We start from the raw sequence: 27018 nt of genomic DNA, 5'->3' as shown, positions 1-27018 counted from the left end.
GATACCTATTACAAACTGCTCATGGGGTTTTGAGAGCTGAAGGCAAATATAAAAATATGACCCAAATGGAAAACTAATATCAATGAATCTGTGATTTAGAGCTCAAGTGGAGCAAAGACCAGAAGAGACAGTGGTCTTTAAAGACCACGGCAGGGAATCAACGGTTTCAGCTAATTGGTGTCTGTAATTGGAGTCCTTGAAATGGACTGGTGTTCCACTCAGAGTGTATCCTGCCTTGAATTCAGAATCGGACTAAGTGGTTAATGAAAATGAATGGATTTTTGTATTTTAATAAAAAAAAGTAGTGTAAATGTATATTTATCCACAGAAATCCACTTTTTTAATATATATGTCGTTACTTTTTTTCTATGGAAAAAATAATTTTATATGGATGCATCGAATATTTTAAATTATTAATGTATTTGGTATTCATTTTCATTTTGCCCAGAAGTCATGTATTCTTGAGGAAATTAATTTATGTTCCTGAAATGAAACAGCAAGCTAATTATAAAAGCAAGATCTTTCTGAAACTTCTGTACGTCAGTAAAATTACTTTCTCTACTATATCACTCCACTAGGTAACATTAGAGATTTGAGATATTCACGCAAAACGTTAACCCCTTGTTTCAGACTGCCAGCTCCAGCACATCGCCTCTACCATTTTCACCTGTAGTTATTAAAAAACAGTCCTCCTGTGATTCAATTAAACTCTCTAGATGTGTAACCCTTTCTTCACTCATATTAGTCTAAGAATAACTGCCTGATTTTGTTTAGAGTAGCACCTAAAGTAGTAGTTTCAACTGAAATGTTCAAATAGCTCTTCAACAGAAGGGCTCGTCTGTTTTTAAGCACTATTTAGTCGAGCCGTGGACACTCAGGAAGAGTACAGGCGACAATAGATTGTGATTGCCCTTTATACAGTACATGTCTATAGTACTAAGGTCGTGTGTCTTCCGGCTTAAAATAGCTTTGTAACAGATTGAGTGATTTCCCATTCCAACTGCCTGAAATAATGGATAATGCACTAGAATAATTACATGTTTACTTCCCTTTTGTGCTGTTATTGTTAAAAGGTTCCCTCCTTTCCTAATTTACTGATTGTTACTCTTTGTTTTTCACACCACAATAGACACACTATCTGCAGTAAGAGTGTCCTATGATAATGTATTGTAGATTGTTTTAATGCATTCACTTATTTGCTTTTTTGTATGTTGAGATATGTATCCTGCCTGAGAAAGAATATTTAATTCATTTTTAAATGGTATTCTTGCAAAGTTCTGCATACTGAAATCATTTAAAGCAATGAGTCCAGAAATAAATGCTGTTTAAAAGCAAGATACTGCATACCAGCCAAGGCTTGTGGTACATTAATGGCTCAAGCCCTGCAGATGTTTTAGAAAGAATAAAAGAAATAGGTAATTCTGATTTAATAACCTCTCACGCATTTGCTTTGTGGGACTATAAATGGTTAGTAAAATGAAAGATTTAAATGATTAAACTAGTAAAATAATTTATATGGAAAGTTTCTCTGAGACACAAATTAAAGCTAATGTCTGCCTGAAACAATTCCTGTACAATCTTTTCTAGCCTTTGGGCTCAAATCTAGATCAGGGTACAAATGAAACAGCTCTGGGAATCTGTGTTTATACCCCGGTGGAGGCTGGTTCATAATCAGCTTGTGCTGTTCTTCTCCGTTCTTCATCGTTATCTCATTCTTGGAGATTCCTGTGGTGTCTCAGTGCTAACTGTCTCTGCCATTCAGGTTTCTTAATCTTGCACCCTTTGACAGGGGGAAGTGCTCTAGAGACTCAATTTAAAACTATCTTCTTACTGTACCTCAGAAGCTACTGGTGAACTTACTACGTTTTCATGCTTCATTTGACAGGAAACCTTTGTGTTACTTCACAGAAGATCTTTACCATATGATTGCCTGCACACAAGCAGATATATCACCCCACTCTTTCCCAGGGAAATCAATTTGCAGATTATTTTTCTGACATCATTGCAATCAAAAAGTTCATATTGTTAGATGGCTTGTGCTGAGGTCCGCTAAATCCTTACTTAAAATGTTAAGGAAAACATCAAAGTAGAAAAAGTTAAAATTACAGGTACCTAATTATAGGTGACTATAATAGTGAGCCATTAGATTTTAATGTAGTAAAGTATTGTACCAACTGTACTGTGTGAACTTTCAGTTTTGAAATGTTATGTTATTTGACGAGTCGACTGTATTTTCCTCTTTTTTCCTGCTTTTTACAATTTAACCCTCTAAAAAAGTATTTACTTGCCATTATTAATGTACAGGTTTTTCTTGAGATTCAAACATAATTCCACTGGTTTTCTTACAGCAGGCTGCTGTACAGGAGTGCAGCAAATTTCTAATTAAAAACAGACAAGTGCACAAATTTCCATAGTGATGGTACCATAAATAAAGCCTTCTCTTTTTTCCCATCTCCCAGAGCTGCCCAGAAGCTGAATTTGTCCTCGAAGAAAAAGAAGCAGCATCGTCCTTCCCCCTCCTATGTGTGCGACCCCCCTCTTTTCCCCACCAACTTCAGTGGCATCCTGCAGATCTCCCCCCCGCCGGCCCCCCCTTGCCTGCTTCGAGCCGTGAACAAAGTCAAGGACAACCCAGGACTGGGAAAGGTAGGCCATTCTGCTGGTCCACAAGGCTGCTGGCTCTCTCTGCTGCTCCGTGCAATCTGTTCTCTGCTGTCTCTGCCAGGGAGCCTCCAATACAGATGAGCCTGGCACTCGTTTTTGGATTGCACGGAGTCGGTCACCTGTAATTTAAGGGGCTTTTCCTGCTCAATGACAGTGTTGAACAGAACATTTAGTAGAAACGCGAGTTAGGTTTTTCTCCACATGAATCTTCTGTCCAGATGAAACTGATACAGAATAACAAAAGAGTTATGACCATGTAGGCTGGTCTCATCAGAACTGACCTGGTCAGTACCAGGATGGGAGCCCTATAATTAAAGCTAGGATGGATGGCATTGATTTAGAACAGGTGGGGCTTGTCAAATCATATTGTTAGAGATAATTGAACAAGAAACAAAAGTGATAAATTAATACATTTATGGCATCTGGTATGGTGTGTTTTTTAAATTTAGGTAAACTATTAGCTTTAGATTTGTATTTTAATAGAAATTTCGGCCAAATTTTAATACACAACATTTCGGCCGTGGAGCCTTCTTCAGGTGTGAGAGAGACAGGGCAGTAGGCAGTAGGCAGTTTGCGTTCTCTTTCTTCTTTTGTGTTCTTTCTTCTTTTTTTCAGCATGGAATAAACCTATTACTTGTTTATTTACACAAAATGTTGTGGAAATCTGGATCAAGCTACCCACATGGATTAATTAGTCACAAGCACCCTAATGATATTGATGGACTAATTCACCACACATAATTTGTAAACTTTCTTACATTTGCACATAAAGATATCAGAACTATGTCACTAATCAATCAGAAACATGGAAATCCTATGCTGGTCTTGGAGGGCCAGTGTGTCTGTACTGTAGGTTGTCTCTTCAAAACACTGCTTTTAAAGATCCCTTTGAGAAAGCTTTAAAATGTTCCCTTTAATGAGTAATGAGCTGATTTGGGTTGTTAAAAGAAGAGGGGGAGAGAAATACAGAAAGAAATGTGTAGGCAAATCATCTCTTCAGGACCAGAATTGGAGACCCTTGATCTAAATTGTTAAAATCAATCTTGAAACTCTCCTGATCTCTTGATCTTGTTTTTGTTAACATTATTAACGTACAGCACAGTATGTACTCTGTACCTTTTAAAACCTTGATCACTTTCTCCTGGTAAAAATACATTTTTACATTGTGCATGGAACCATCTTTATTAGCAAAATATGTTTTGGAAAACTGACAGGACTTTGTCAGACATAATGTAATTTTATGCAAATGTGTTCTATTTTTGTCAAGTTTTTATAATGCATTGAAATAAGTTAGACAGCTTAGAAATAAGGTACCTGTTTATTATCATTCTTACTGCAACTCAAACCCATTTTTTCTCAAATTTTAATTTACTTTGCATGGCTTGTCACACAATATATATTCTTAGTGTTAACAAGAGTAAATAAGTGAAATGCAGTTAACCTACACTAGCTATAAAGCATTCATTAAATCTTAATTAGCATGAATTAAGGCTAATGCGAATGCAGTTGCTCTCCAGTCTGGAGCTCATCCTGATTTCTGTGGAATTAAGTGAAATTAATTAAGTGCATGAATGTAGGAGCATGAGTTCTCCAGGATGGAATGATATTGTATGTCTAAACAAGGTTAACCTTAGCAATTTCAGTGCCTGTTTATAAAGCTGCATACAATAGTGTTATTATGGTAAATGTCCTTGATTCCTCAATAATACAACAGCAGCATATGCAGTGAAGTCTGTTAGAGTCCAAAGAGTCTAGAGCCACAACTATTACTTTCTATTGCCCCCTACATGTATAGTGGTAAAGATCCCAGAGCCATAACTAATACTATGAGCTCTCAAAATGTTTGGGCGTGCATTAGTACATAAGTTATTGAACACAGGATAATCTCACATTTTTCTCTGTCTTGTACAAAAAATACAAAAAATAATGTCACACAATCTAATTTGTTGATCACTTGTCAACAGTTAAGTTGGCAAATCTATAATAAGAAGCTTTACAAATGAAAGGGGGCCCTTTGGCGCTTCTAGCCCATTTGGTAGTCGTAATTGATGCAAGGGTCACATCCAACTGTTTCTTGAAATTCAGTTGTTAGGTCAAATTGTAACAATGACAAAGCAAGTTGATTAATATAAATGGATAGCAGGCCTAATACTTTGGCTTTAACTTGATTTAACTAGGAGTTGATCCTAACCAGAGGGTTAGGATCAGGGTTGGCATTAGGGTTAGGGCTACTGTGAATAGAGTTAACACTTTCTAGACAGAATGAATGAAAACATACAGCTGAACCTCTCAAATTCAAACAAATTTCAGCTGCGTATGTGGCGTGTAGCTTTTTGGGGTTCAGGGGCTCATGGTCTGACTCCGCACCAGTTGGACGCCAACTGAAGGAGGGGTAAATAGAGTAGTAATCTAGTCCTGAGCACTTGGGATAGTGTTCAGATGAACAAGAATGTCTAGATTTGGTGCAGACTGACGCTGTCTGCTTGTACCTATGGGGTAGAGAGGGAGAAACGGGGGCACTTGCAGAGATGACTAAAGCAAAGATTGGGCAGAGGGGAGGGACAAAACAACATATATAGACTGGGACAGAAGGTGGCTTAGACTCTTGGTCTGAAACAGAGAGAAAAAGACAAAAGGAGAAGGAGCAGAATGAGTACAATTAAGGAGAGAATGAAAGGAAAAAGGGAAGACACTTATTTGAAGAGTCTGAAAAGCTTGTCAACATCATGAGAACTCAGAAGAAATGCACATTAAGTATGGCTGTAACAGAGCTGCTTGTTTTTTTTGTGGAGGTTTGATGTTTAAGAGACAAGACAGTGACTCTGGTCCTCGTTTATAAGATACACTGTATGAATACAATGAAGTTAAGACCCCAGCAGCGCCAAAAGAGAAATGTGTCCTTATGTGTCGAAATCAAATGCCAGCTGCTAGAAAGATGCACATACTGTAGCAACATATTCAGCCAGGGAGCCTTTATATGTACAGTACATTAGAGAAGCACAAGTGCAAAATAAGAGATTGATCGCCACCTGAATTTCTGTTCAATAGCATCATGAAGCGAAGGATTGGCTTCACCAACCTGGGTGGGTAGCTCATTTCATATTTCCACAACCCTCTGGGTAAAATGGTGCCTTCTGTTCTTGCTTTTAAAATCAGTTTACATAGTTTCCACTTGTGCCTCCTGGCTCGTGTTTCACTCTTTGTTCTGGAGAAATCCACTGGGTTGGCTTTGTGAATGCCTCTGAGAATTTTGAATACTTGTATCACTCAATGATACAATGTGATTTTATGTTTTAGTTAAATGTCATTAACAGGGTGCCTCATATTTCATGCTGGAGGAGCAAATGACTTTCACTTTTACCCAAATGCATTTGACTATATTTTGCAAGCTGCAAATGACAAGGACCCAAAATGTAAGGAGTTATTACTGTTGTTAATTGTAATTTTTTCATTTATGACCAAGTAATTTGACCAAGTAATTTTTATTTTTTTTGTCAATGTTTTGAAAATTTTGCTTTTTATCTAGTTCACCTTTCAGAGGTCTTAAAAAATAGCTATTATCTGTTTAAATTAAAAGCATGTGTTTCTAGTGATAAATAGAGGTGAAAGATTTTTTTTGCTCCTTTACTTTGACTTTTGGTTTTATGTACTAGCTTGTTTTTTTTCTTTTGTTCTTTACTCTGTTACTTGTGTGATTTATGTATTTAACCTACCTGATAAGTGTAAACTGAGGTGAAAACACTAAATCAGAAATTATTGTGTGGAATTACAGTAGGCAAGGAGAAGGTGTGCATCATCATAATAGTCTGAGCTGTCTGCAGAGAAAGAGCTCAGTCAATACTGACCTAATCTTTCACTTCTTTCAAAGAATCATTAATGGCCTCCATTTTCATATGGAGTGACCTGGAGGTCAGTGCTGTGGTACTGCTCTGGGCTGTGATTTGTCGTCTTTTCCATTATCCAGCTGTGCCAGATGTAATGAGTTCTCCATTGGTGGGGGAACACAGGAGAGACATGTGCATTATTGATCACACATGCAATGGCATTTTATGTTGCTTTACTGCTCTGCAATGTGCTTGGAAGTGAGCTCATAGATGCAAGACGAATGTTCTATGATGAAAGAATGGAGCTGATATCAATTTACTTTAAAATATTACAAATTATTCTAAAAATCCCTGTTTCACCAGGACTATGTTCCATAGTGTTTTCTCTGAAAAACCAAGTGGTATTAGAAAGTGAGCTGGTAATACATTGTGTATACAGTATATACACTGTGTAGTATACTCTTAAGCGTGACATTATTTAGCTCTATTTTGTAAATGTCGAAAAACCACCAGTGCAGTTTTTTGTAGAGACAATGTAATTTCCCTTCACCCATGGGTCCTGCTATCTGTTCTGTGTAATTTTATGCCAAGACACGTTCTTTTGTAAAGCCTGCCTCCAGAGATATAATGTTGTTTTTTTTCTTTTTAGGGAAAAAAAGAATCTCACCTCTGGTTTTAACCTTTCAAATGCTATCAGCATTTTAGAAAAGCGCAAAGGTATTTTTTGGCTGGAGATCAGAAAGATTGGGCTCTGAAAGCTGCCCGCACAGATGGCAGAAATATGCTAACTTATTGATAACAACATGTGCAGATATGATGGGCTTTAGATTAGGCAGCCTTTTTAAAGGCTTGACACCACATATCAGCTCAAACGAGGAAACAAGATCACGAGAGACGTTCGTTTAGCATGCAGTTTGTATCACAAGGTTTACTTTCCAAGGGACGAGCCTGTTTATCAAAAGAGATATTTAGGATTATTTTAGCAGGCGTCATGGTGGCGCAGTGGTTAGCGCTGCTGTCAGTCTTCCTGGGGTGCTATCTGTGTGGAGTCTGAATGTTCTTCCCGTGTTTGTGTGGATTTATACTGGGTGCTCCAGTCTCCTCCCACAGTACAAAAATATACTGGTAGCTTAATTGGCTTCTGTAGGAAATTGGCCCTGGTGTGAGTGCGTACGTGTCTGTGCTTGTGTCTATGTGCACCCTGTGATGGACTGGCATCCCCATCAGGGTTTATCCCATCTTGTACCCGTTGCTTGTCAGGTTACACTCCGGCCCCCTCCACTACCCTGTACTGGATCAGCGGATCTGAAAATGGATGGACATTAATGGATGCACAATACTGTATTGAACTACTGTATATACACTTTCCATTAAAAACAATTTTGGAGGAGTGCACTGACTAGATAGTCAATTTAAGAAAGATTGCTTCATTGAACATGCATTGTACATGAAACAAAAATCATCATTATAGTCTTACTAAAATAAATATCCTTCCTAAAATAAATGCACACAGTACTGCTGCTGCTACCATTTAATAAACTGTGTCCAACTGTTGCACTGCAGGCGTATTTTAGTCACAGGAAAACTGTTGTATGTTGCAAATAAGAAAAAATTGCCACAGCTTTTCTTTCAAGTTTGAAGCAATTATCATATTAGGAAAATCAGTAGCATGTCTGTTGTTTTGCGTGCTACATTATTTTAGGCCTCCTCCTGAGCCTGGAAAAAAATCACTTTTAGCTGATACTTGTCTTCAGCAGCCCATCTGTTAGCCAGCATGTAGCAGATTCATTTCAGCCTTGCTGTTTGCATTTTACTTCATCTCCAAGAAAAAATAAACTCAGCTGACAAGACAGGCTGTTTGTTTAGAAAAGGCAAATTCCATTCCCTGCTTTTCAGTTTCCTTGTGCCTGCATGGAGTCTGAACCTCCTCTCCGATTGAGTTTTTTTAAACCTTGATTTATCACCCTGTGCTTGACTATGCAGTGGCAAGTTGGCAAGTTCAAAATGGCGGTTGACCACGAATATAAGACAGAACCTGTAAATGTGAAATATCCCCGAAGATATGACAACATCATGTTGACATTAAACAATCATATTAGAAAACGGAAAGACAAACTGAAAGGACATCTTGCAGTGAACAGTTTAAATGTCATTCCAATAAGGTGTAGGTTACGAATTTATGATGGGAAGAGCTTGAGACTAAAAAATATGTCCTTCTATATTTCTGGAGATTATGTTTGACTCCCAGTTCTCTGTACTTTAGAACTGCCAATTGCACTGTTCCCTGTAAAACAAATAAAAAATAATAAAAAAGGTGGCAGCAAGCAATATTCTTTTTGGTTAATAAAAACGTAATCATATAATTCCCTGATGGGAGGATGGTAGTATCTGAATCCAAACACATCTGCCAGGTCTCAGCAAGAAAGAAATCCACAACAGAAATAAAGTTTTTGTTAATATACTGATATTTATTATGTCATATAATCTAAACATTTTTATTTGTTAAAAGAGACTTTAATGATTTATTCTCTTGTTATCTCTCTTGTTTTTTCATATTTTTTATATTATCCTTCTTCATCTCTGCCAATGAGGGAGTGTGTTATTTCGTGCTGTGTGTATTGCAAATCCACCAAGTATAAAAATACATTTTTGATGAAGAAGCAAATCAGCAGTAATAATTACTGTTTGCTTGATTTAGTTGTGAGGGTTTGATTTTGAAACTCCTACATAAATTCATCCATCCACTTTCTAAGCACTTCTTCCAATTCAGGGTCACAGGGGGAGCCTATCCTGGCAAGCAATAGGTGCAAGGCAGGGTACGCCCTGGACAGGATGCCAATCCATCAGAGTTTACTGAAATCTAAAACATTAAATTAGGTAGAATAATACATTGCAAACTTGCTGAAGTTCAGACTTATTACAGATGGAATATTTCATCATGAGGGCTTCCTTTTGAATTTAATTACATCTTTTGTTAGTCTGCTGTGGATGACATCAGATATAAAAAAGCGGCATTTCAAATCAACGTCCACAGTACTGTTATGATGTCCAGAGAATGTCTGCTGCTAACTGGAAGGGGTTTCTTAACATCGGGGTTATGGATGTACGTCTGCCTAACACCTTGTCCAGAGCACATTTACAGCTCTTTCTTCACTGAACACTCACACTCAGTGCTGGAGTGTTGCTGGAAGGGGTGAAGTGGGGTTATCGCAGTTCTGTGACCTTTGAGGTAGTAAGCTGCATATTAACTCATCAACACAGATTCTGACAGTGTGGGTATCATGGAGTTAAGCACAAGCATTTTCTGACGGCCGGGGATAAGATCCTTCCAGCCTGTAGCCGTATTTGTCTGTGAAGCAAGATGTGAAAAACACACAAAATCTCAGTTCCAAATTGGGTGGGTATAACAAAAAATAACAATTTTTGCAATTCTTAATGTATTAAAAGTGTAGAACATGAGACATCGACTGACTCCTTCTCAACACTTTACCTGCAGAGCCATTTACCATTTTGACAAGTTGGAAGCAACTGGGGGAGCAGCAGTTTGTTGCTGGACAAAAAAAAATTAAGGGTATTCTGGCCACATAATGCCAGTCCTACTGCTGTGGCACACAGTCACTTAATATGTTGTGGCATGTGGTATCCTAGTTACAGCTGACCCATCAATGTTAGGATGTTAGCTCTTATTGGCATGATTGAGTAACCATAACACCTGACAAAAACCCATGTGAACACAGGTAGTACATACAAACTCCATGCAGTAGCACCCCATGTCTGAAACTAAACCTAGGGCCCTAGCGCTGCAAGACAGCAATGCTAACCACTGTGTCACTATGCCACCCATGTTAATACCAGTTTCACATTTACGCTCACTAGTTTATTTCTATGATACAGTGGCACATATTTTGTGTATAACAGAGTTGCATTTTTTTGTCAGAAGAAAGTGGACAGGAGATGTACAAATTAATGATTTTGGAGAGCTCTGGCTCTTCCTCCTGTAACCTTAGAATATTAGAACTGCAGCGTCTTCTCTTTCGATAATCCGCTGGTTGGTTTAAAATTTACTTCACCATTAATGCACCCAACAAGCCTTTTAGTCTTCAGTAATGGATGTACAATAACTTCCCTTACAGTGCCGGGGAGGTTGCTTACAAAACGATAGGTGTGAAGTGTAGAAATACATCTTTATTAAAGTTACAGAATACATTTTCTTCAGTAATACGATTTAATTTGTAGGCATTTCAGATGGCAAAACATCTTGGAAAGCGGCAACATTGTAGAAATTGGTGGTGTTAAATGCTCAGTTTTGTGTTAATATTTTTTTTTCCCTGAAAAAAAATGTCTTGCTTACCAAGCTTTGTGTGAACTCTTTCTATGAACCCAGCTCAAGGTTAGCACATCACTGTGCCTTTCGACTACAGTGCATCTCTCCTCACTCTTAATTACTCTAGGCTCTAACACATTTCTTTTTTAACTTTCATTCAGCAATATAGAAGGACTGTCTATTTCTGACAGTTAAATCAATCACCTGGATTGGACAGATAAGAATAACGACCTTGAAATCAAGGTTTAAGCCAAATCAATTTTTAATAGCTCCACCCAAGAAAAATAAGTATTTCATATTTTTTGTCACTTCTGCAGTTGCTGTTCTGAGGTTCTGGGGTGTAATTATGAATGGGTTATAAATGAGCCAATTATTGACAGGGATCACTACTGTGAAACACCACTTGGGCACATCTTTTCTACTACTGAGTGCCACGATAGCAGTAAAACTTTGAAGATGTGCACTTTTCTTACCAAATATTGTGCATAGCAGCAGCAACTATACTTAATATTTTTTTTATTTGAATTTCATTAAATTTTGCATAAAACATTCTTGGAATGGGGAACTGCAGTCCCAGTTACTCGGGATGGTTATTAAATCTAAGAAAGAAAGAAATGAATTAATGCTATCGCAACATTTTACAAATTAAGCACAAAATAGTGAATTTAGTGAAAGTACCATATAGTCACCATGTTGTTGTAAATATTATTATTATGAATAAATATTATTATTCTTGCCACAGGCGAGAGTGAGAATTGGTGCAAATTATGACATGAAGTGGCCCTTCCTGTTCAGTAGTCACTGTAATGACTAATAGGATGTACAGGCGAATAAGTGCAGGTAGTGCAGCAGACATTTCACTGTTGGAATGTTCCAACATGATCTGGATGCAGAGTTAACAAGTAAGTTGTATTTCCCAGAAAAACTGTCTAGAGCAAAATTTCTATTGGATTAAAAGAGATGTACAGTATTCACAAGTCTGCTCGTTTACAATGTAATAGGGCAGCTTCAAGTCACTGGAAGTCTGGTTGCCTCGTTCTGAATCGCAATATGGGGCTGTGCGTACCTGGAAATTTAGTCTGTTTTGTTAGGCATATTGGAGGATTTACACATTATTGTAAGCATTTTGCTTTAAATTCCAATAGGTTTGACATGAAGAGCACTCCATGCAGAATTAAACAGCACTGCCATTGTGCTATCCCACAGATGTACCTTCACATTTGTCTCTTGCATGTAGTCCCCAGCCTCTTATGATATTAATGCAATACTATCTGCTAAGCAAATTGTCCTTTTTTATGAATGAGCCTGTTAATATTTGAAAATATTATCTACACATGCTTTGGTCAGTTTGTCAGTGATGTGGAACTTTTGAAATGCAGCCTATAAATACCTGCTTGTGAGACAGGTTATACAGTATATCAAAATGCTTGAGTTGAAAGGATCCAGTGGTCCAATTCCATTGGAATACAAGCATTGTGGAACTGACCTCAGCCAGACCTTGTCTTGAATAGTATTGTAATGGATTTACCTTTTTGCTGAGAGTCTCAGGAGCGGGGGAAGCAGGAGGCAAACTGCAATAGTACTCGTCACTGAGGGTCTTATAGGGGAACTGGCGTCGCTGATCACAGAAGGAGCATTTGAGCTTCAACATTGTCAACCCCCTTTTTATTGCGGAAAGAGTGGGAGAGGTGAGCATGGGGGTGAGACATCAGAGTGGCCGTACCAGCAGTCCAATTCCCAAGGTGGAACACCACTGTATTTAGTAGATCACAGCTGGGATCCAGAGAAATTTCAGTCAGTCCATTTCAAAGGAACTAGAAGAGACTAAGTATAGGATTCTAAGTGGTTTCCCCTCTCCTTTGCATGCGCTATGATGTGATTTCAAAGGCCTTGGTTTTTACCAGTCTCTGTCTTCTGCACCCCACGGCAGATTAGGAATAATGTGCGCAGGTCTAGAAGGCCTGAAATAGTAACACTTTAGATTAGGGGCTGCCAATGACATTTGAAAATGGAAGGTATACAGTATACGGAGTATCAAAAGAAACATTATCAGATGTTTCAAAGAAACATTATCAAGAAAATGAAATGTCTTTTGGCGAAGCAGATGCACCGGTATGTTATCAAATAGAAATGACGTGCATAATTCCTAATACTTTTTAACATTTATCAAAACCAGGATTAATCAACAGGGGGCCAGCTGTGAAAGTCTCAGGCTGTTAGCATGTGTGGCCACTATTAGAAGCCACACAAGCTGTATATCAGAGACAAGTCCTTTGTACAAGGTTTCAGGTACTGTCTTGTAGAATTCTGTTTCATTCTTTACACACACACATGTGCTTGTTCTCTAGTCTCAGAGCCAAGGACATCTCAAGTCATCCCATTTTATCCTGCCAATCTGCAATGGGGCTCAACGAGGGCTATCCACAGCTTAACTGAGCATAGCTGTCACCTTCTTATCTTCCAAGAAACCCATTGTACAGCAGCAGGAGGACGTGCTTTGTCCTGCTAGAAAGTTGTCATAATGGGGATGGGCTTGCAGGAAGGACAGTATGTCAGATTTCAGGACTTGATTCTAGTAACAGGAAAAAAGTAACAGCAGGAAAAGATGAGTGAAAAGAGAGTTTTTTATTTGACCTAAACAAGGTGTGTCCTCTCAATTTTCTCAGAAAAGTCGGGTGATTAGTGCTTGTGCAACACTCACCTGAGTGCATCATAAATGGTCAATCGAGAATGATCAGTTAATCAAAACAATACCAAAAATATTTAATCAATGTCCAGAATCCCTATGTTAATAATGCCATCTTCTTCACCCAAAAGAAAAAATAACTGTGTAACTGTGTAAGAAAAAGTACTGTGAATTCCAAAAAAGTATTACATTTTCTAGTATTAGTGTATTAGTGTAGATAAGGTTTATTTCTTCCAGGAAGAGGCACATGATTTATGTGAACTAATTTTCTTGAGCCCTGCTGCTATAATGTATTATATATATATATTGTACCTCAAGCTTGTTCCATTTTTCCAGAGGCTTTTCTTTTGTTTCATTGTTTTAAAGTATTTATAAATCCTGGAACATTAAATAAAATTATTACTTAGCCAAAGGATTGCATTTGATGACTCACAAAGGCCTCAGTAATGCATGGATAATGTCTAAATTCTATATTTTTTGCTGTTTTGCAGTGGAAAAGTGTTTTTTAATTAAAAACGCAAAAAAGAAGCAAAGGCTCATTTGATAATAGCAGTTTTGTCACATCTCATTCTTAAAAACATGTGGAACATTCTAAATAGAATGTACTAATTAAAAAGAATGGCTATATTTGGGTTTTTTTCTGGTTCCAATGTTTTAAAAAGTATTGTGTGAAAAATACATAGAACAGAAATGATTTTATAGCTAATGCTATGAGTCTTGAAATACTGTATGAAGAAGTACTAAGAGGAAACATTCAGAGAAAAATGTCCCACACCTCAGAGGCATTGCTGTAGGTGCGATACAGTATATCCTTCATATTATCTGAATAGCATATTGAATACTCACAATGACCAGTTTTCTCCAGTCAATTAATAATCAATAATGGCTTCACTGTCTTTTTTATATAATGAAAATGTTTTCAAATGTTTATTTGACCAGAAAAATTAAACTAGCAAGAATAAAATCTTGCTATGCAACATATGTAAGATAAGGGATCCATCTGACATGTACAGTATACAGTACATATGAGATAACATTAGAGAATAATCAAGATAATAATGATTGGTCAGATGCACCAGATGTGAAAGTGCGCCTGTTTTATGAGTTGGACGCCTGTGTCACAAATGAGTCGAAAGTGTTGGGTGACAATATGATGATATTTGCAACGCTTTCAGAACTGTGCACTTTGCACAATCATTTTTGAGGCTATGCCCTCGATGACTAATAAAGTCTGCATGGTGTTCCTGTAAGAAATCACAATGAACAGGCGGCCAGCATTTGCAACACTTGAAGTGTCACACTTTAATTTCAACAGATCTTATATAAATAGTACATTGCATCGCACCCTCATTAACATTTCCTCAGAGCACAGAGATGGAAATGTTTGCTTTGGGCATTGCAACAGAACATTGTGATGTGCTTGCACATCAACTGGCCCTGCTTCTTACATCTGACCCTTAAGGATTATTAGCTTTCTTTTTTTTCTGCTGCTGGATAATGAGTATTTTGTGAGCTTCAGCTAAAAAATAAACTTGAATGTAATTGCTCTTGAGATGCTAAACAGCTGCATCAGTACAGGATGTACCACCTAACAAAAACACAAAAGTCGCACTCACTAAAGACAAAAAAACTAAAAATGAAGTATTTAAAAAAGGACTAAGTGTTACAAAGTTCACTTAAAAATTGAATCACGATAATTTTTTAATAATATTTTAACACTCAATATTTTACCATTGAAATAATTAAATATTAACACATAAATGTTATTGTTTTTTAACTGAAAAGGGAAAAATGTATTCATCCAATCAAAACAAAGAGAAATGTAAATAAATTCTGAAGTCATTACTACTGAGACCTCTATAACAATGAAAACCCTGTTATGGACAGGAATGGTTTCCAAACTTACTCAGAATCAGTCAATCAGTCATTCAATCAAATTTATTTATCAAATGCAAAATAATACAGCATGCATCAGTAATTGCTGGCAATGAAATGTCTTTTCTCCAAACTCATTTGGGGGGGGGGGGGATAAAAATCACAAAATTAAAGTTACAAAATAATAGTAACAATAGAAATTGAATAAGATAAACTCAGACAAAACTCAAGATAAATAGAGCTTCTAGTCAGGATACTCTCAATAGTGCACCTGTAGAAGTTGGCCTGGATATGTGATGACATGCCGAACTTCTTTAGCCTGCAGAGAAAGAATAGGCGCTGCCGTGCTGTTTTGACCATGATGTTGGTGTGGTGGGTGCAGGTTAAGTCCTCTGTGATGTTAACTCCAAGGAACTTAAAACTGCTGACCCTCTCCAATGCAGTCCCATTGATATAAATAGGTATGTGAAAATAGAAATCTTTGCGTTTGAAAACAGGAGATAATAGTGACAAGCCAATGCTGATCTGAAGTGTTGTCAGGAATGCTTTTCTAATATATGCCAAACTCACGTCTTTTATTTCTGCAGTCTGTTCTTTTTAATAGAGCACTTGAGTATTCATGAAGAGAGATGGCCGGGTGTTCATACACTAAATGCAGCACAGAGTTGTCAAGGAAGTTGCTTTTGAAAAAAGCTGTCAGTTTTTTTCTTCCTTTCTGCATTGTTGTCATAAAGCATCAACTGAGAATCAGACTTTGGGGAGGAGGCCCCCTATAGTAATGTTCACCTGTTCTTTAAAATGTTTGGGTATTTGCTATTTCCACTAAAATATTGCCTTACATCTATGGTAGTAGCATATTATACAACTAAAAGGTTTTCATTGCTATAGACTTGTAGTGCACTAAAGGAGTTCACAGAAACCCCACATTAATTAACTAGGAATAACCAAACCCACTAATTAGGTGCACTGAAAAAATGTAGTTGGAAAAATGTAGAAACAATTGATTATTTTAGTCATAGTAGATTTTTCTTAACCCACTGGCCATAGAACAAAGAAGCAAGAACCCCCATATACTGTAAAGTAAAGAGGGACCAAGAGGTAGCTGTAAAGGTACAGATGGAGTGGAGAATTAATGCAAAAGATGAATCCAAAAGAGTGAAGGGGCTTACATATAGTATTTATATTTTCTTTTTACTTGAGGAAATGACATTGGGAATGGTTATGATTTAGGATAGCTGAGGCTGATTGAACTTGGCTGCTGTCACCCCTTCCAAACATTGTTTGTAAACTCTACTTATTGATGGCAGCCTGACTTCACACTACTACACTGATCAAATACTGGGACTTCACTCGCTTCCCTTCCTGTGCAGTCATCTTTATGTCACCATGTCCTGCTGACCTCGTACAGCTCGTGTAACAGTGGGTTTCTTGAAAGATGAGAATGCGACTGTTATGCCTTGGATATCCTTGAACACTGGTGAAAACTGAACAGAATACTACAAAACAACACCTGCATCCTGGTTATGTGTCTGTCACCAGCATGTATGACTTTCATAGTAGACTCAGTGCAGATCAACCCTATTGATTAACATTGCTGATCAGCATAAAGAATCAACTGATTGTGTCAGTTGGATATAATGCTGGTACATCTGCCAGAAAAAAATGTAATCTTTCTGGTAGCTTTGTGAATTTGTTATAAGTGATAATTTTCTGTTGATACTCAGTTAATATTTTGGTACTGATGTAATATTATTAAAAATGAACTGCAGGCAAAGCAGTTGTAACCCGGGAGTACATATGCAGCACGGTGGTGCAGCTGTTAACGTTACTGAGTCGCAGCGCTGGGACCTGGGCTGCTATCGGCATGGGGTTTGTACTGTATGTTCTCCCCATGTTTATGTGGGTTTCCTCCCACAGTCTAAAACCTGTTACAGTTAGCCAGGTAGGTTAACTGGCTTCTGGGAAAATTGTCCCTGGTGTGAGTGCGTGCCCACTATGGACTGGTGTTCTGTACAGGATGTACAGTATCCTGTTTTGCACCCATTGTTTGCTGGGATAGGCCCCGACTCCTCCACAATCCTGTATTGGATAAAGCGTTTAGAAAATGAATAGATGGATGAGTGTAGATTATTGAACAATGTGCAAGACAAGACCATGATAATCTGTTGACTATGCAAGAGGTCTCTACGATTTTTTCTCTGAATAAAATAGGTCTTCTGCTTGTCTTTGTTGTGCACTGTTATAATTTCTGAAGACTGTGCTGTCTTGCAAAGCTGTTTTGATTTTGTTTACATGTGCTATGTTATGGTTAATAAATGGTGAATAACATGTCAAGAGGTCCATTTAATTAAAGACATACAGTAGGTCTCTTGTAACTATGTGCATCATTGCAGCACATTTACACTTTATTATTAAGTGTTTATTATGAAGCACAGTGAATTTCCTATAAAGTAGCCTCTATCTTACAGGCACAATCTCTGGATCCCCTAGGTGCCATATGTAATTAAGTCTCACTAAAATTATATGGACAAATCAGTGCGGGTAAAGGCACACAGAATTGTTTGTCACAATTATCTGGGAGTCTTGAGTCTTGTTTAGATTGTTTAACATTGGCACTGGGATTTTATTTTATTTCATAGTTACTAAACTGCAAATGTAGAATCTGCAAATTTGTAAAGACTGTAAGGCTGCATCTGCTAAGTACGTGATGTACTGTACTGTATATAATGTAACTTGATGTCTGGGACAGTGGGCCAAAGCTCAATATTTGCATTAGATACCTGTAAATGGGGAAGCTCTAAACAAGAAAGGTGCTATTCAAAGGTGAACAACGAAAAATACTTAACCCTTCACACACACAAATGTCTAAGGTCATGGTATATTGAAGAAGGCTTCTGGTTCCTCAGTTACTGGAGGCTTTTCTATGATAATGGCTATTTGTTGAGATTCAATGGATTGCATATTAATAAGAATGGTACTGATGGTCTTGAGGCAAAGACCTACAGAGAAATTTAGAACCATTTAAGATTTAAGACAGTGGGAGAATCCCAAAACATCTGCAAGAGAAGTACATTGGAACTAGATGGAAAAAAACAAGGACAAATAAAAACATCAAAATGTTTATACAGTATCTAAATGTCATGTCTGTAAGGATCAAAATGCAACATATGGACTATTTAATTAACATACAATTATGTTGGCTTTGAAATGGCATAAGCATGGCCAACAGAGATCAGTGGTGAGGAATAAAGCTTTAATGGCTACACAGCATTCTGGAGAAATAGGAAGATGTAAGAGGTAGAGGTGTAGCACTATACTGTACATTAAAAAGTGCATTCAGTGTAAACGTAACCTACAGTAGATACTTCAAGGTACAGTATATCGATATATAATATATACAGGTTAGACGTATTAAAATATTCACAGGACGAAGAATTAGGAATGTGCTGTGGAAAATAAAATTCAGATATTAGTTGTTATGTACTGTAGTCTTATATGATCATGGATATACTGTAAAAGTAAAGGAAGAAATGGTTTGTATGGGAGGTTTTAGCTTTTCTCATATAGATTTGGAAGAACAAAAAGAAAGGCTAGCAGCTGGAACTGGCAAACATGGCTAACAATTGCTTCTTAACTAAGTTAAGAAGCACCCTCTAGTAGGAATGACTGTAGTGATCTTGTTTTTTCAGTCATGTTAAACAGGTGAGATAACCAGTAGGGAACTGTGATCATAGAATGGTGTCTTTTAAAGTATACTTTGAAAATGTATATGTAGTACCCAGTGGTTTACAACTTCAGGAAAGCAGACCATGAACAAATGAATGTTGAGAGAAGTCAAAGATGCTAAGCTCACATTATTGAATCCTCTTATATACACATCCAGAAGGTCCCAAAACATTTGCCAGGCTTTTATTTATAGATTTCACATCAACCTTTAACACCATTGAACCACACTTATTAGTGGAGAGATTACACTCAAGTTCTAAATGGATTTTAATATTCTGGGCAGGATCCTAGACATTTTGACCAACAGCTCACAAAGAGTGAGGGTAAATTGTTTTATATTAGAGCAGCTTTGCTCTTCCACCATTCTTTGTACAGACAGCTCTAGAACCCTTTTTCAGGACTCACACATCATTACATTTTTTGATGACTCTGTCATTGTCAGTCTCCTCCAAGATGTAGACATTGATCATTGAATGGTATAACAACTCCCTCCTTCAGCTTAATGTGTTGAAAAGCAAAGACATGGTCATTGTTTATAGAAACCAACCAAATGTTGCAAAGCCAACAGTCCTTGAGAGCAAGAGATTGAAATAGCCAATCACTGATGACCCAGTGTGTGAAAATTACTTAAGATGCTTACTTGATATTCTCATATAATGCATATGTTTCTTATTTGTTAATGGGTTTATGTTATGTTAAATATATTGTGTATTTTGTTATGCCTTTTTTCTGCCCGCAAAACAAATTTCCCCATTTAGACAATAAAGGAATTAAGTTTGGTTTAGTGGAATAGAAGGGCTATGGAAACATTGAATGGCATAATTAGTGCCACAGGGGTCTGTTTTAGGGCCATTGTTTTCCTTGATTTATACAAATGTTCTAGATTCTTTGATAGACAGTCAGTAAACTGGCAAATTACACAAAAATTAAAAAATTGCAAACAATGCAGCTGGAAAGTAAATTCAAAAAGGCCTAGACAACATTCAAGATTGGGAAAATGTCTGTAAGAAGAGTGTAGACAAGTAGAGTTTCAGATGCAGGTATTAAAAATGCATACTATAGATAAAAGAAGGTAAAAAACCCAGAAAGCTCCCTGTTGCTTCATCCCTTACACTACTCCATGCACAGGCCTGACTACAAAACTGGCCTTTAGTGAATGATTGAGCAATGATTAGAGTTCAGCAGCTATGGAATGATCCATATCGGTATCCTTAATACCTCTGTTATACTGTATGTTACAGTATACAACATTTAAAGACTGACTTTTTCTTTCTATCTGCTTTATAGAACAAATAGTTCTATAAATAGTTCTATAGTATATAAAAAGCAATACTTAAGTAACAATTGTACATTAATAACCGACATTAACTGTCATTGTAAAGATTTTAAAGAGCTATTTTTACCATGTTCATGGAAGCTCTTTTTGTTTTTTCTCAGTTAAAATCAGAATTTAGATTACTATTGCAATTTAGATTACTATTGCCTGATCTACTTTGCTTTGCAATGAAGCCCAGCAGTGTTATTTTATCGTTTGAGGAGTAAATCTGGAAGTAGACGAGTTGGAGCTAACATGAGTCTTTCCTGCTGCATGTACTAGATAGAGGAAAAGGGATAATGTTTAATTTTGAGGACCTTCTTGAGATTTCATAGGTAAGAAGATTCTATGCTGGCATAGCTAGAGCTTTTCAGGAGGTCAAATGTAAGTGCAGCATCTGCGACAGAGAGCTGGTGAAGTGAAAATGAACGTCCCGAGCTCCCCTGATTGCCATATTCAGAGAATAATTTACTCTGGAGCTGACAGACTTCTGCATGTCAGAGAATGATTTAGAGTGATGGCGGAGAGAAATCAAAATGAGATATGACCCATTACAGGGAAAATTAGCTTTTTCAAAGGACAGAGGTTTTCAAGCAATCGACATTGAAGGTGTACTACTGTATATTGCTCTAATGTGGTTTGCATGTAGGATCAGTAGTATTTATTAAATGCCACTTTCCTTGTTCAAATTCTAAACATTAAATATAAAATAAAAAATACTGTTAATAATTAGCATAATTAACATTGATTTTGATCTTATAGAATTTCATAAGATAGCAAACAAAAAAATAACGTTCTGGATAAATTCCAATAAAATACTGTTTTTCAGTATTTCAGCTTGTGGACTACATTACAGTATATTAATAGCCAATCTGATACCCGTTACTGTCATTTTACTTATATTATAATAATAACAATGCATCATTTATTTGTATTCTCAGTGTTAGACAATGGAAAATGTTTTTTTGTATACAGCTCCATATCTAAATAAATTCATACATTTAAAGGGTCATAAAAGATTTGTTATAGTTTTATGTGAAATATTGTATTTAAGACTGTAGTACTATTTTATTATTATTGTGTGATTTTGTATGCTCTAACAATTTTAAAATAAAAATTGTAGTATATTACAAATACTACATTTGAATATATTTTATATTTTTATATCTTGATCTTGTTACAGTATATGTCTTGTATGTCGGTGAACAAAAAAAAAGCCATACAAAATATACTGTATATGAATGTTTTCTCTTTTTCTGATTTGTTATTGTATTCTGTTTTAACAGTAGCAAATGGTCAATCTATTCCTACGTGCATCTCCATTGAACTCCCACTGCCTACCCTCTTTTTGCCAATCAGTGGCTAATGTCCCCCTGGAAAGTACTTTGATTGATGAGCCACAGCACTATTAACAACAGGAATAAATAAGCCCAAAGTCTTATGCGTGAAGAACTGGAAAAACAGAGTGACTACGGAATAAAAATGATTACCATGATGTAAAGTGTGACATGACCCTATCTTAAATATACTGGCTGGCGTGCAGGGCTTTTATGAGGTCAGGTCTATGTGTCTACCGCCTTTCAATTCTCTTAACAGGCTCATTTCCCCAGCACTTTTGAGATGCCACCACACAGACACATCACAAAATGAATTACTTTTGAAGTTTTCTAGGTGTTATCTCTGATTCAGCTGTTGGCGCAGCTATCCTTGCTATCTATTTGGAAAACGTTGAAATTCTGGACCACAGAATGAAATCCTACTCACCACCTGCAAAAACTAAATTTTGAGTCTTTTGTTCTGTCACATAAAAATAAATCTTAAAAAGTATTAAATTGTGCTTTACGTCCTGGGAAAACATACTATTCCTTCAGGGCTGTAGTGTGTTTTTAGTACTGTTAATTTGGGTCTCAGCAACATTTATATGTAGCATCACCAATAAAACAAAGTTACCAATAAGGCTCATTTATGTTAAATGGGTGCATGAAAGTGCTACACTGACCTGCTGTATCTACTGTATGATGCAAAAAGGAAAACTTGCTCAGTTTCTATTGCATTTTTCATACAGTATATTTGTTATTTTCATAAAACAAAAAACAATAATTCATCCTGGTGTAAAATATATTAGCCTGAAGCCCTTTTTTGACGCAAGGACCATACATATAGTTAAATACCTCCATTTGCCTGTTAGAAAAAGAAAAATCTCCATTCGCCTGTTATCTGCTTTACTAGTGCCAGGCTCTCTAAGTGAAAGCAAAGGCAAAATACAGTACAATAGCTGCAAATCTCAAACATAAAACAGTCTGCACAGCAATCTACATGCAGAAAGAAGCCTCCTGGTGATATTTGTTAAAGGAGAAAATGGTCTTTATTCCATTAGCTAGCTCTAAATTGAATAGTGAGCCTGTCAAGTGTGAGATGGGGCTACATCGGCTGACTTGTTGGATAGCAGTTGGGTTTTTCAAAGATTTGTGGGAGAGTGAATTGATTGTGCTTGGCATATGAGGCAGACTGTGGAAAATGGTGGTAGTGATCGTGGAGGCAAAGAGGCGTGGAATTATGAGGGATGAAATTAGTAACTGTGTTCCTGCGGTCACAGAACAGTGAATTTATTAGCAGAATATTTCAGGGCAAAATTGTCATGTTAAACATTTTTTAGCTTGCCACTCTTTCTGAAATAATTATTTTATTCAATAGATTGCGAAAACATTATTTTTCTTCTCCTCTTCTCCTTTTTTGATGTCTTGTAGCAATATTCCACGGGAATTATTTTTCCTCAAAAAGTAGTTATGCTATGTTTATGATACAGTTGTGATGAATTGAAGACTTTACTCAATTACAGTCTTGAATTGGGACACTTCAACAGCTTCTCTTGAATATAGTTACAATAAAACAAAATGTGACTGCCCCAAACTAATACAATTAAAGATTATCATATACTATATTGCATCTGATACAATCAGATATGATGTCATGAACCTGATCATGGTGTCCCAGAGCTCACATGTCTCTGACATAGACTGTGGAAATGAAGCTGATCTGTCACATGGTGAGAATCTCATATGCAATGATTTGTGAGATTCTCACAATATTCCAAAAATAACTTTTGTATTGAAACCAATGAAAGTACAGGCACACAACTTGCAGAACTTTACATCATGTCCAAGATTTAGAATTGTTTCTGACAGGTAAGTCAATCGGATAGCTTGGTTGTAATATTGGATATATCAAAGTACTTTAAAATCAAAATTTAAAATTAAAATTAGAATTCTAAACAAAGTGTAGATAGGTTCATGATTATAAAGGAGCATAAATAGGAAACCCTGTGTATCAAAACATGTCCTTATCTGTGACCTTTAATCTCCACTAAAAGTCAAATGCAAAAGGTCAAATTCAAGACATGTAAATGTGTGGGAAAACATGAGCACATCATTCCCATAGTGAAAATACTAGGGGGAAATGTGTTGGCAGAGTGATTAAAATTCACATAAGATCTGAAAGACACTGGACCATTTTGGCAATCCGAACCATTGAAAGATGTCTTTGTGCTAGAAAGAATTCCGTGGGTGTTTTAGGTACTTTGATCTCTCAATCAATTGTAATAAAAAACAGATGTTCACACCCAATATTTTCTACTTTCAATGAGTGATAGGAAAACATGTTTCGTATCAGGATATTTAGGATGATTTGTATCTCCTAATGCAATATTTGTAATTTAAACTACAAATACAGTTCTTTGGGGGAACATGTCCCTGGACTGCTGTAGGTGTTGAGTGTTTCCATTTCCATTTCCAGCTCTGGTTGTAACTGTTTAGGTGGTACAAATAGAAATTACTATGGAATGCAAAATAGTAACTATTATATGCTCTGGTAAAAAAAAAAAACTTTTGATTACCTCTCTTAAAGATCAAATCATGTAATTTCTTCTTCCAGACTGTACATAGGTTCTCAGTGATTATGAATAGACATATAGGAAAGCATTACCATGGGTCACTAAGGGAAATGAACTCTATCTAAAAAGTCCTTGTCCAGAACCTCTGACTTTTCCTAAAGGTCAAAATCTCATCTTAGCTCACATTGAAACCCATAAATTGACTGTGCTCTGTAAAGTAGTCTCAGCCCGTAAATAACCTTGCTTGTCCAATCTCATCTGTCCTTAAGGTAAATATCGGACCTCTTTTAGCTCCTTAGACACTACAGATAGGGTCACTATTATGGAACAAATCAAATAAGTCATATATTCTCTATAGAAAATCAGTCTTTAAAAGGGGCTATGTTCAATTGGTCACTATTGGTTACTTCTTGTATCTATTATTTAAGAGGAAGAATTATAGATGTAGTACATAGAAAGGGTTTGTTTTGAAACCTGTTTTTACAACATTAGGAGCAGCTACACTTCAGAAATCTGCTCAGGTTCTTATTGTGTAATCATTTTTTGACTATTGCCTTTTTTATAATAAGTATGTAATCACCTCTGTGCACACATTCTTCTTCATCCTCTTAAAAAATCAATTAGATATCACCACTTAAATTCATCTTCCCAATCACATATATCAGTGGAAATGTGTAGTGTGCCTGAAAAGACATGCCATTAAGAAGATTGGAAGGCTTAGTTTCTTCGATCAGTGGTTTAACAGTGCAGACCATATTACTCTAAGTAATATCTCTCTTAAATAATTAAACACCAATAAATGCAACTGGAATGGTAGATCGATACGAACAAGGCTGATAAACCTCTAATGTTGAGAAATATCTGTTTCTCCATGATGCAGAGTTTTTACAACTGAGAAGAATAAGAATGAAGATAGTGTGGATGTATTAGGTCAAGGTAAACCTCATCTTGGTAGTTTTCACAGTATGTTATTATTATTTATTTTTACCGTAAACATGGTTCACACTCATTTCACACATCCACAGGTATTACTCCTTTAATGAAATTTTAATATGAAGAGGTTAGAGTATCATATTTATGCTACTCTTTGATCAGTGTAGAGATTGTTAGTAATCAAAAGCAACCCCCATTTTAATTACTGATGGGTGTCAACCTACTGTATATTACACACATACATTATTGGTTGATTGATCGTAATACTTTAAAAGGTCCATTAAGTCATGTTTAACAATGAAGGCTCTTTTCAGTGTTACTTGACAAATGAATTTTGTATCTTGCTGTATTAAAACATCAGAGAAAAGAATTAATAATGTTTATTAAGGTGGTGTACAAGGACTGACATTGTTGTAAGTCTGTGACTAATTATTGGGTCTGCACTAAGAATTTCTGGCAGTGAGTGTGAGTGGCCTTGTTAATCTCTAACTGGTATCTTCTAAGCAGTTTAATTACAAGGGATTTGTGTGCATGCAGGCCAAGAATAAAAGAATAATGGTACACAGGAAGTGAGGCATGAAAAGCCAATTTCCTCCCTTAAAATTTGGCATTTGATTTATCTCATCTAATTAGGCGTATACTGTTTAATTCCAAAGGCTGCCAAAACTGTGACAAAAACTTGAGTAATTAATAGCCCAGAAATCCATGTTGCCCTCCCAAAAGGCCATTTCTGGGAGGAAACATGTCCCAGCCTTGCCTGAATATGACAGAGCTGAATATGACAGAGCAATTGTTTCCACATCGCTCTTCTTTCTCCTTAGTAAGTGCACGATGCTAACTTCTTAGTTGTCCATACAGAGCTCTGCACTGAATGGCAATGGGGTTCATGTGTTAATGGTAAACCTAAAAGGGTATGCATCAGGACTAAAATCTTTTTTTATGATAAAAGTGTTGGTTTTCTACTGTAAATTCTTGGTTTTCTGTTATACCTCTATTTAAGCAAATAGCTTATTTTATTTATATGGAATTTTATTGAATTGATGGTTTCGAAGCCTTTGATTTACATTAGTTAAGACAAGCCAGTTTGTGTTGATTGGAAATCACCATTTCCAAATATGTTTTTGGAGTTGCATAAATCAACTTAATGTAGTTAAGTATTTTCTGAGAAAAACAAAAGCAGGCGTACAGGTCATCTTGACTCCAGTTGAGAACTATTCCTTTGTTTCTGGGTGAAACTGCTGGACAGTCTTTGAGGACATCTAGCCACTGTTCTAGAAACTTCAGAATGGCATTCAAAGATTTTTATTTCAGTGCCAAATCTTCTTCAATCTATCTAACTTGGCTAGTGAAAAACATACTATACATGTTCATTTAATTTCTTCGTATATATTGGCTTTCAGTATATTCCTGCCTTGGGAAATTTTGCAATCCAGGAAAGGTGGTGCAGGCTTCATTCTAGTGCAGAACATCTTGAAAAATACTCTGTTACAAAGTGCACTAAATCATTTGGGTTTTATTCAGCTCATCCAAACAACTGCAATCATGCTGTAAATTATGTGAGAAGTAAATCTGCTTGTTCGTGTCACTGTGCTAGGCTTCTTTAACTACTGATTTTTGAAAACCAGGCATATTTATTATAATCCCAGCATTTTTTGACAGACCTGTCTTAATCCCATGGCAGGATTTAATACAAGATTCTAGCGGCAAATGATGTGTGCTCTCCATGTTTAATTTCCTTTATGTTAAATCCTTGCTTTGTTAAAAGAAAAAAGACAATAACTT

The 27018-nt window shown here is 36.5% G+C and overlaps 1 protein-coding gene across 3 annotated transcripts in view; it reads left to right on the top strand.

Moving 5' to 3' along the window:
- Window positions 1–27018, top strand: part of kif26ba (kinesin family member 26Ba) — a 186005-nt gene that overhangs the window by 125808 nt on the left and 33179 nt on the right. For all 3 annotated transcript variants that reach the window (XM_088626176.1, XM_088626175.1, XM_088626177.1), the window contains one exon: window positions 2460–2646. In XM_088626176.1, the coding sequence (XP_088482302.1) occupies window positions 2460–2646 (187 nt within the window). The remainder of the gene's footprint in view (window positions 1–2459; window positions 2647–27018) is intronic.

The sequence above is a fragment of the Lepisosteus platostomus genome, chromosome 3 (assembly GCF_059453375.1).
Source record: "Lepisosteus platostomus isolate fLepPlt1 chromosome 3, fLepPlt1.hap1, whole genome shotgun sequence".
Lineage (NCBI taxonomy): Eukaryota > Metazoa > Chordata > Actinopteri > Semionotiformes > Lepisosteidae > Lepisosteus > Lepisosteus platostomus.
This window is presented reverse-complemented; position numbering and strand designations above follow the sequence as displayed.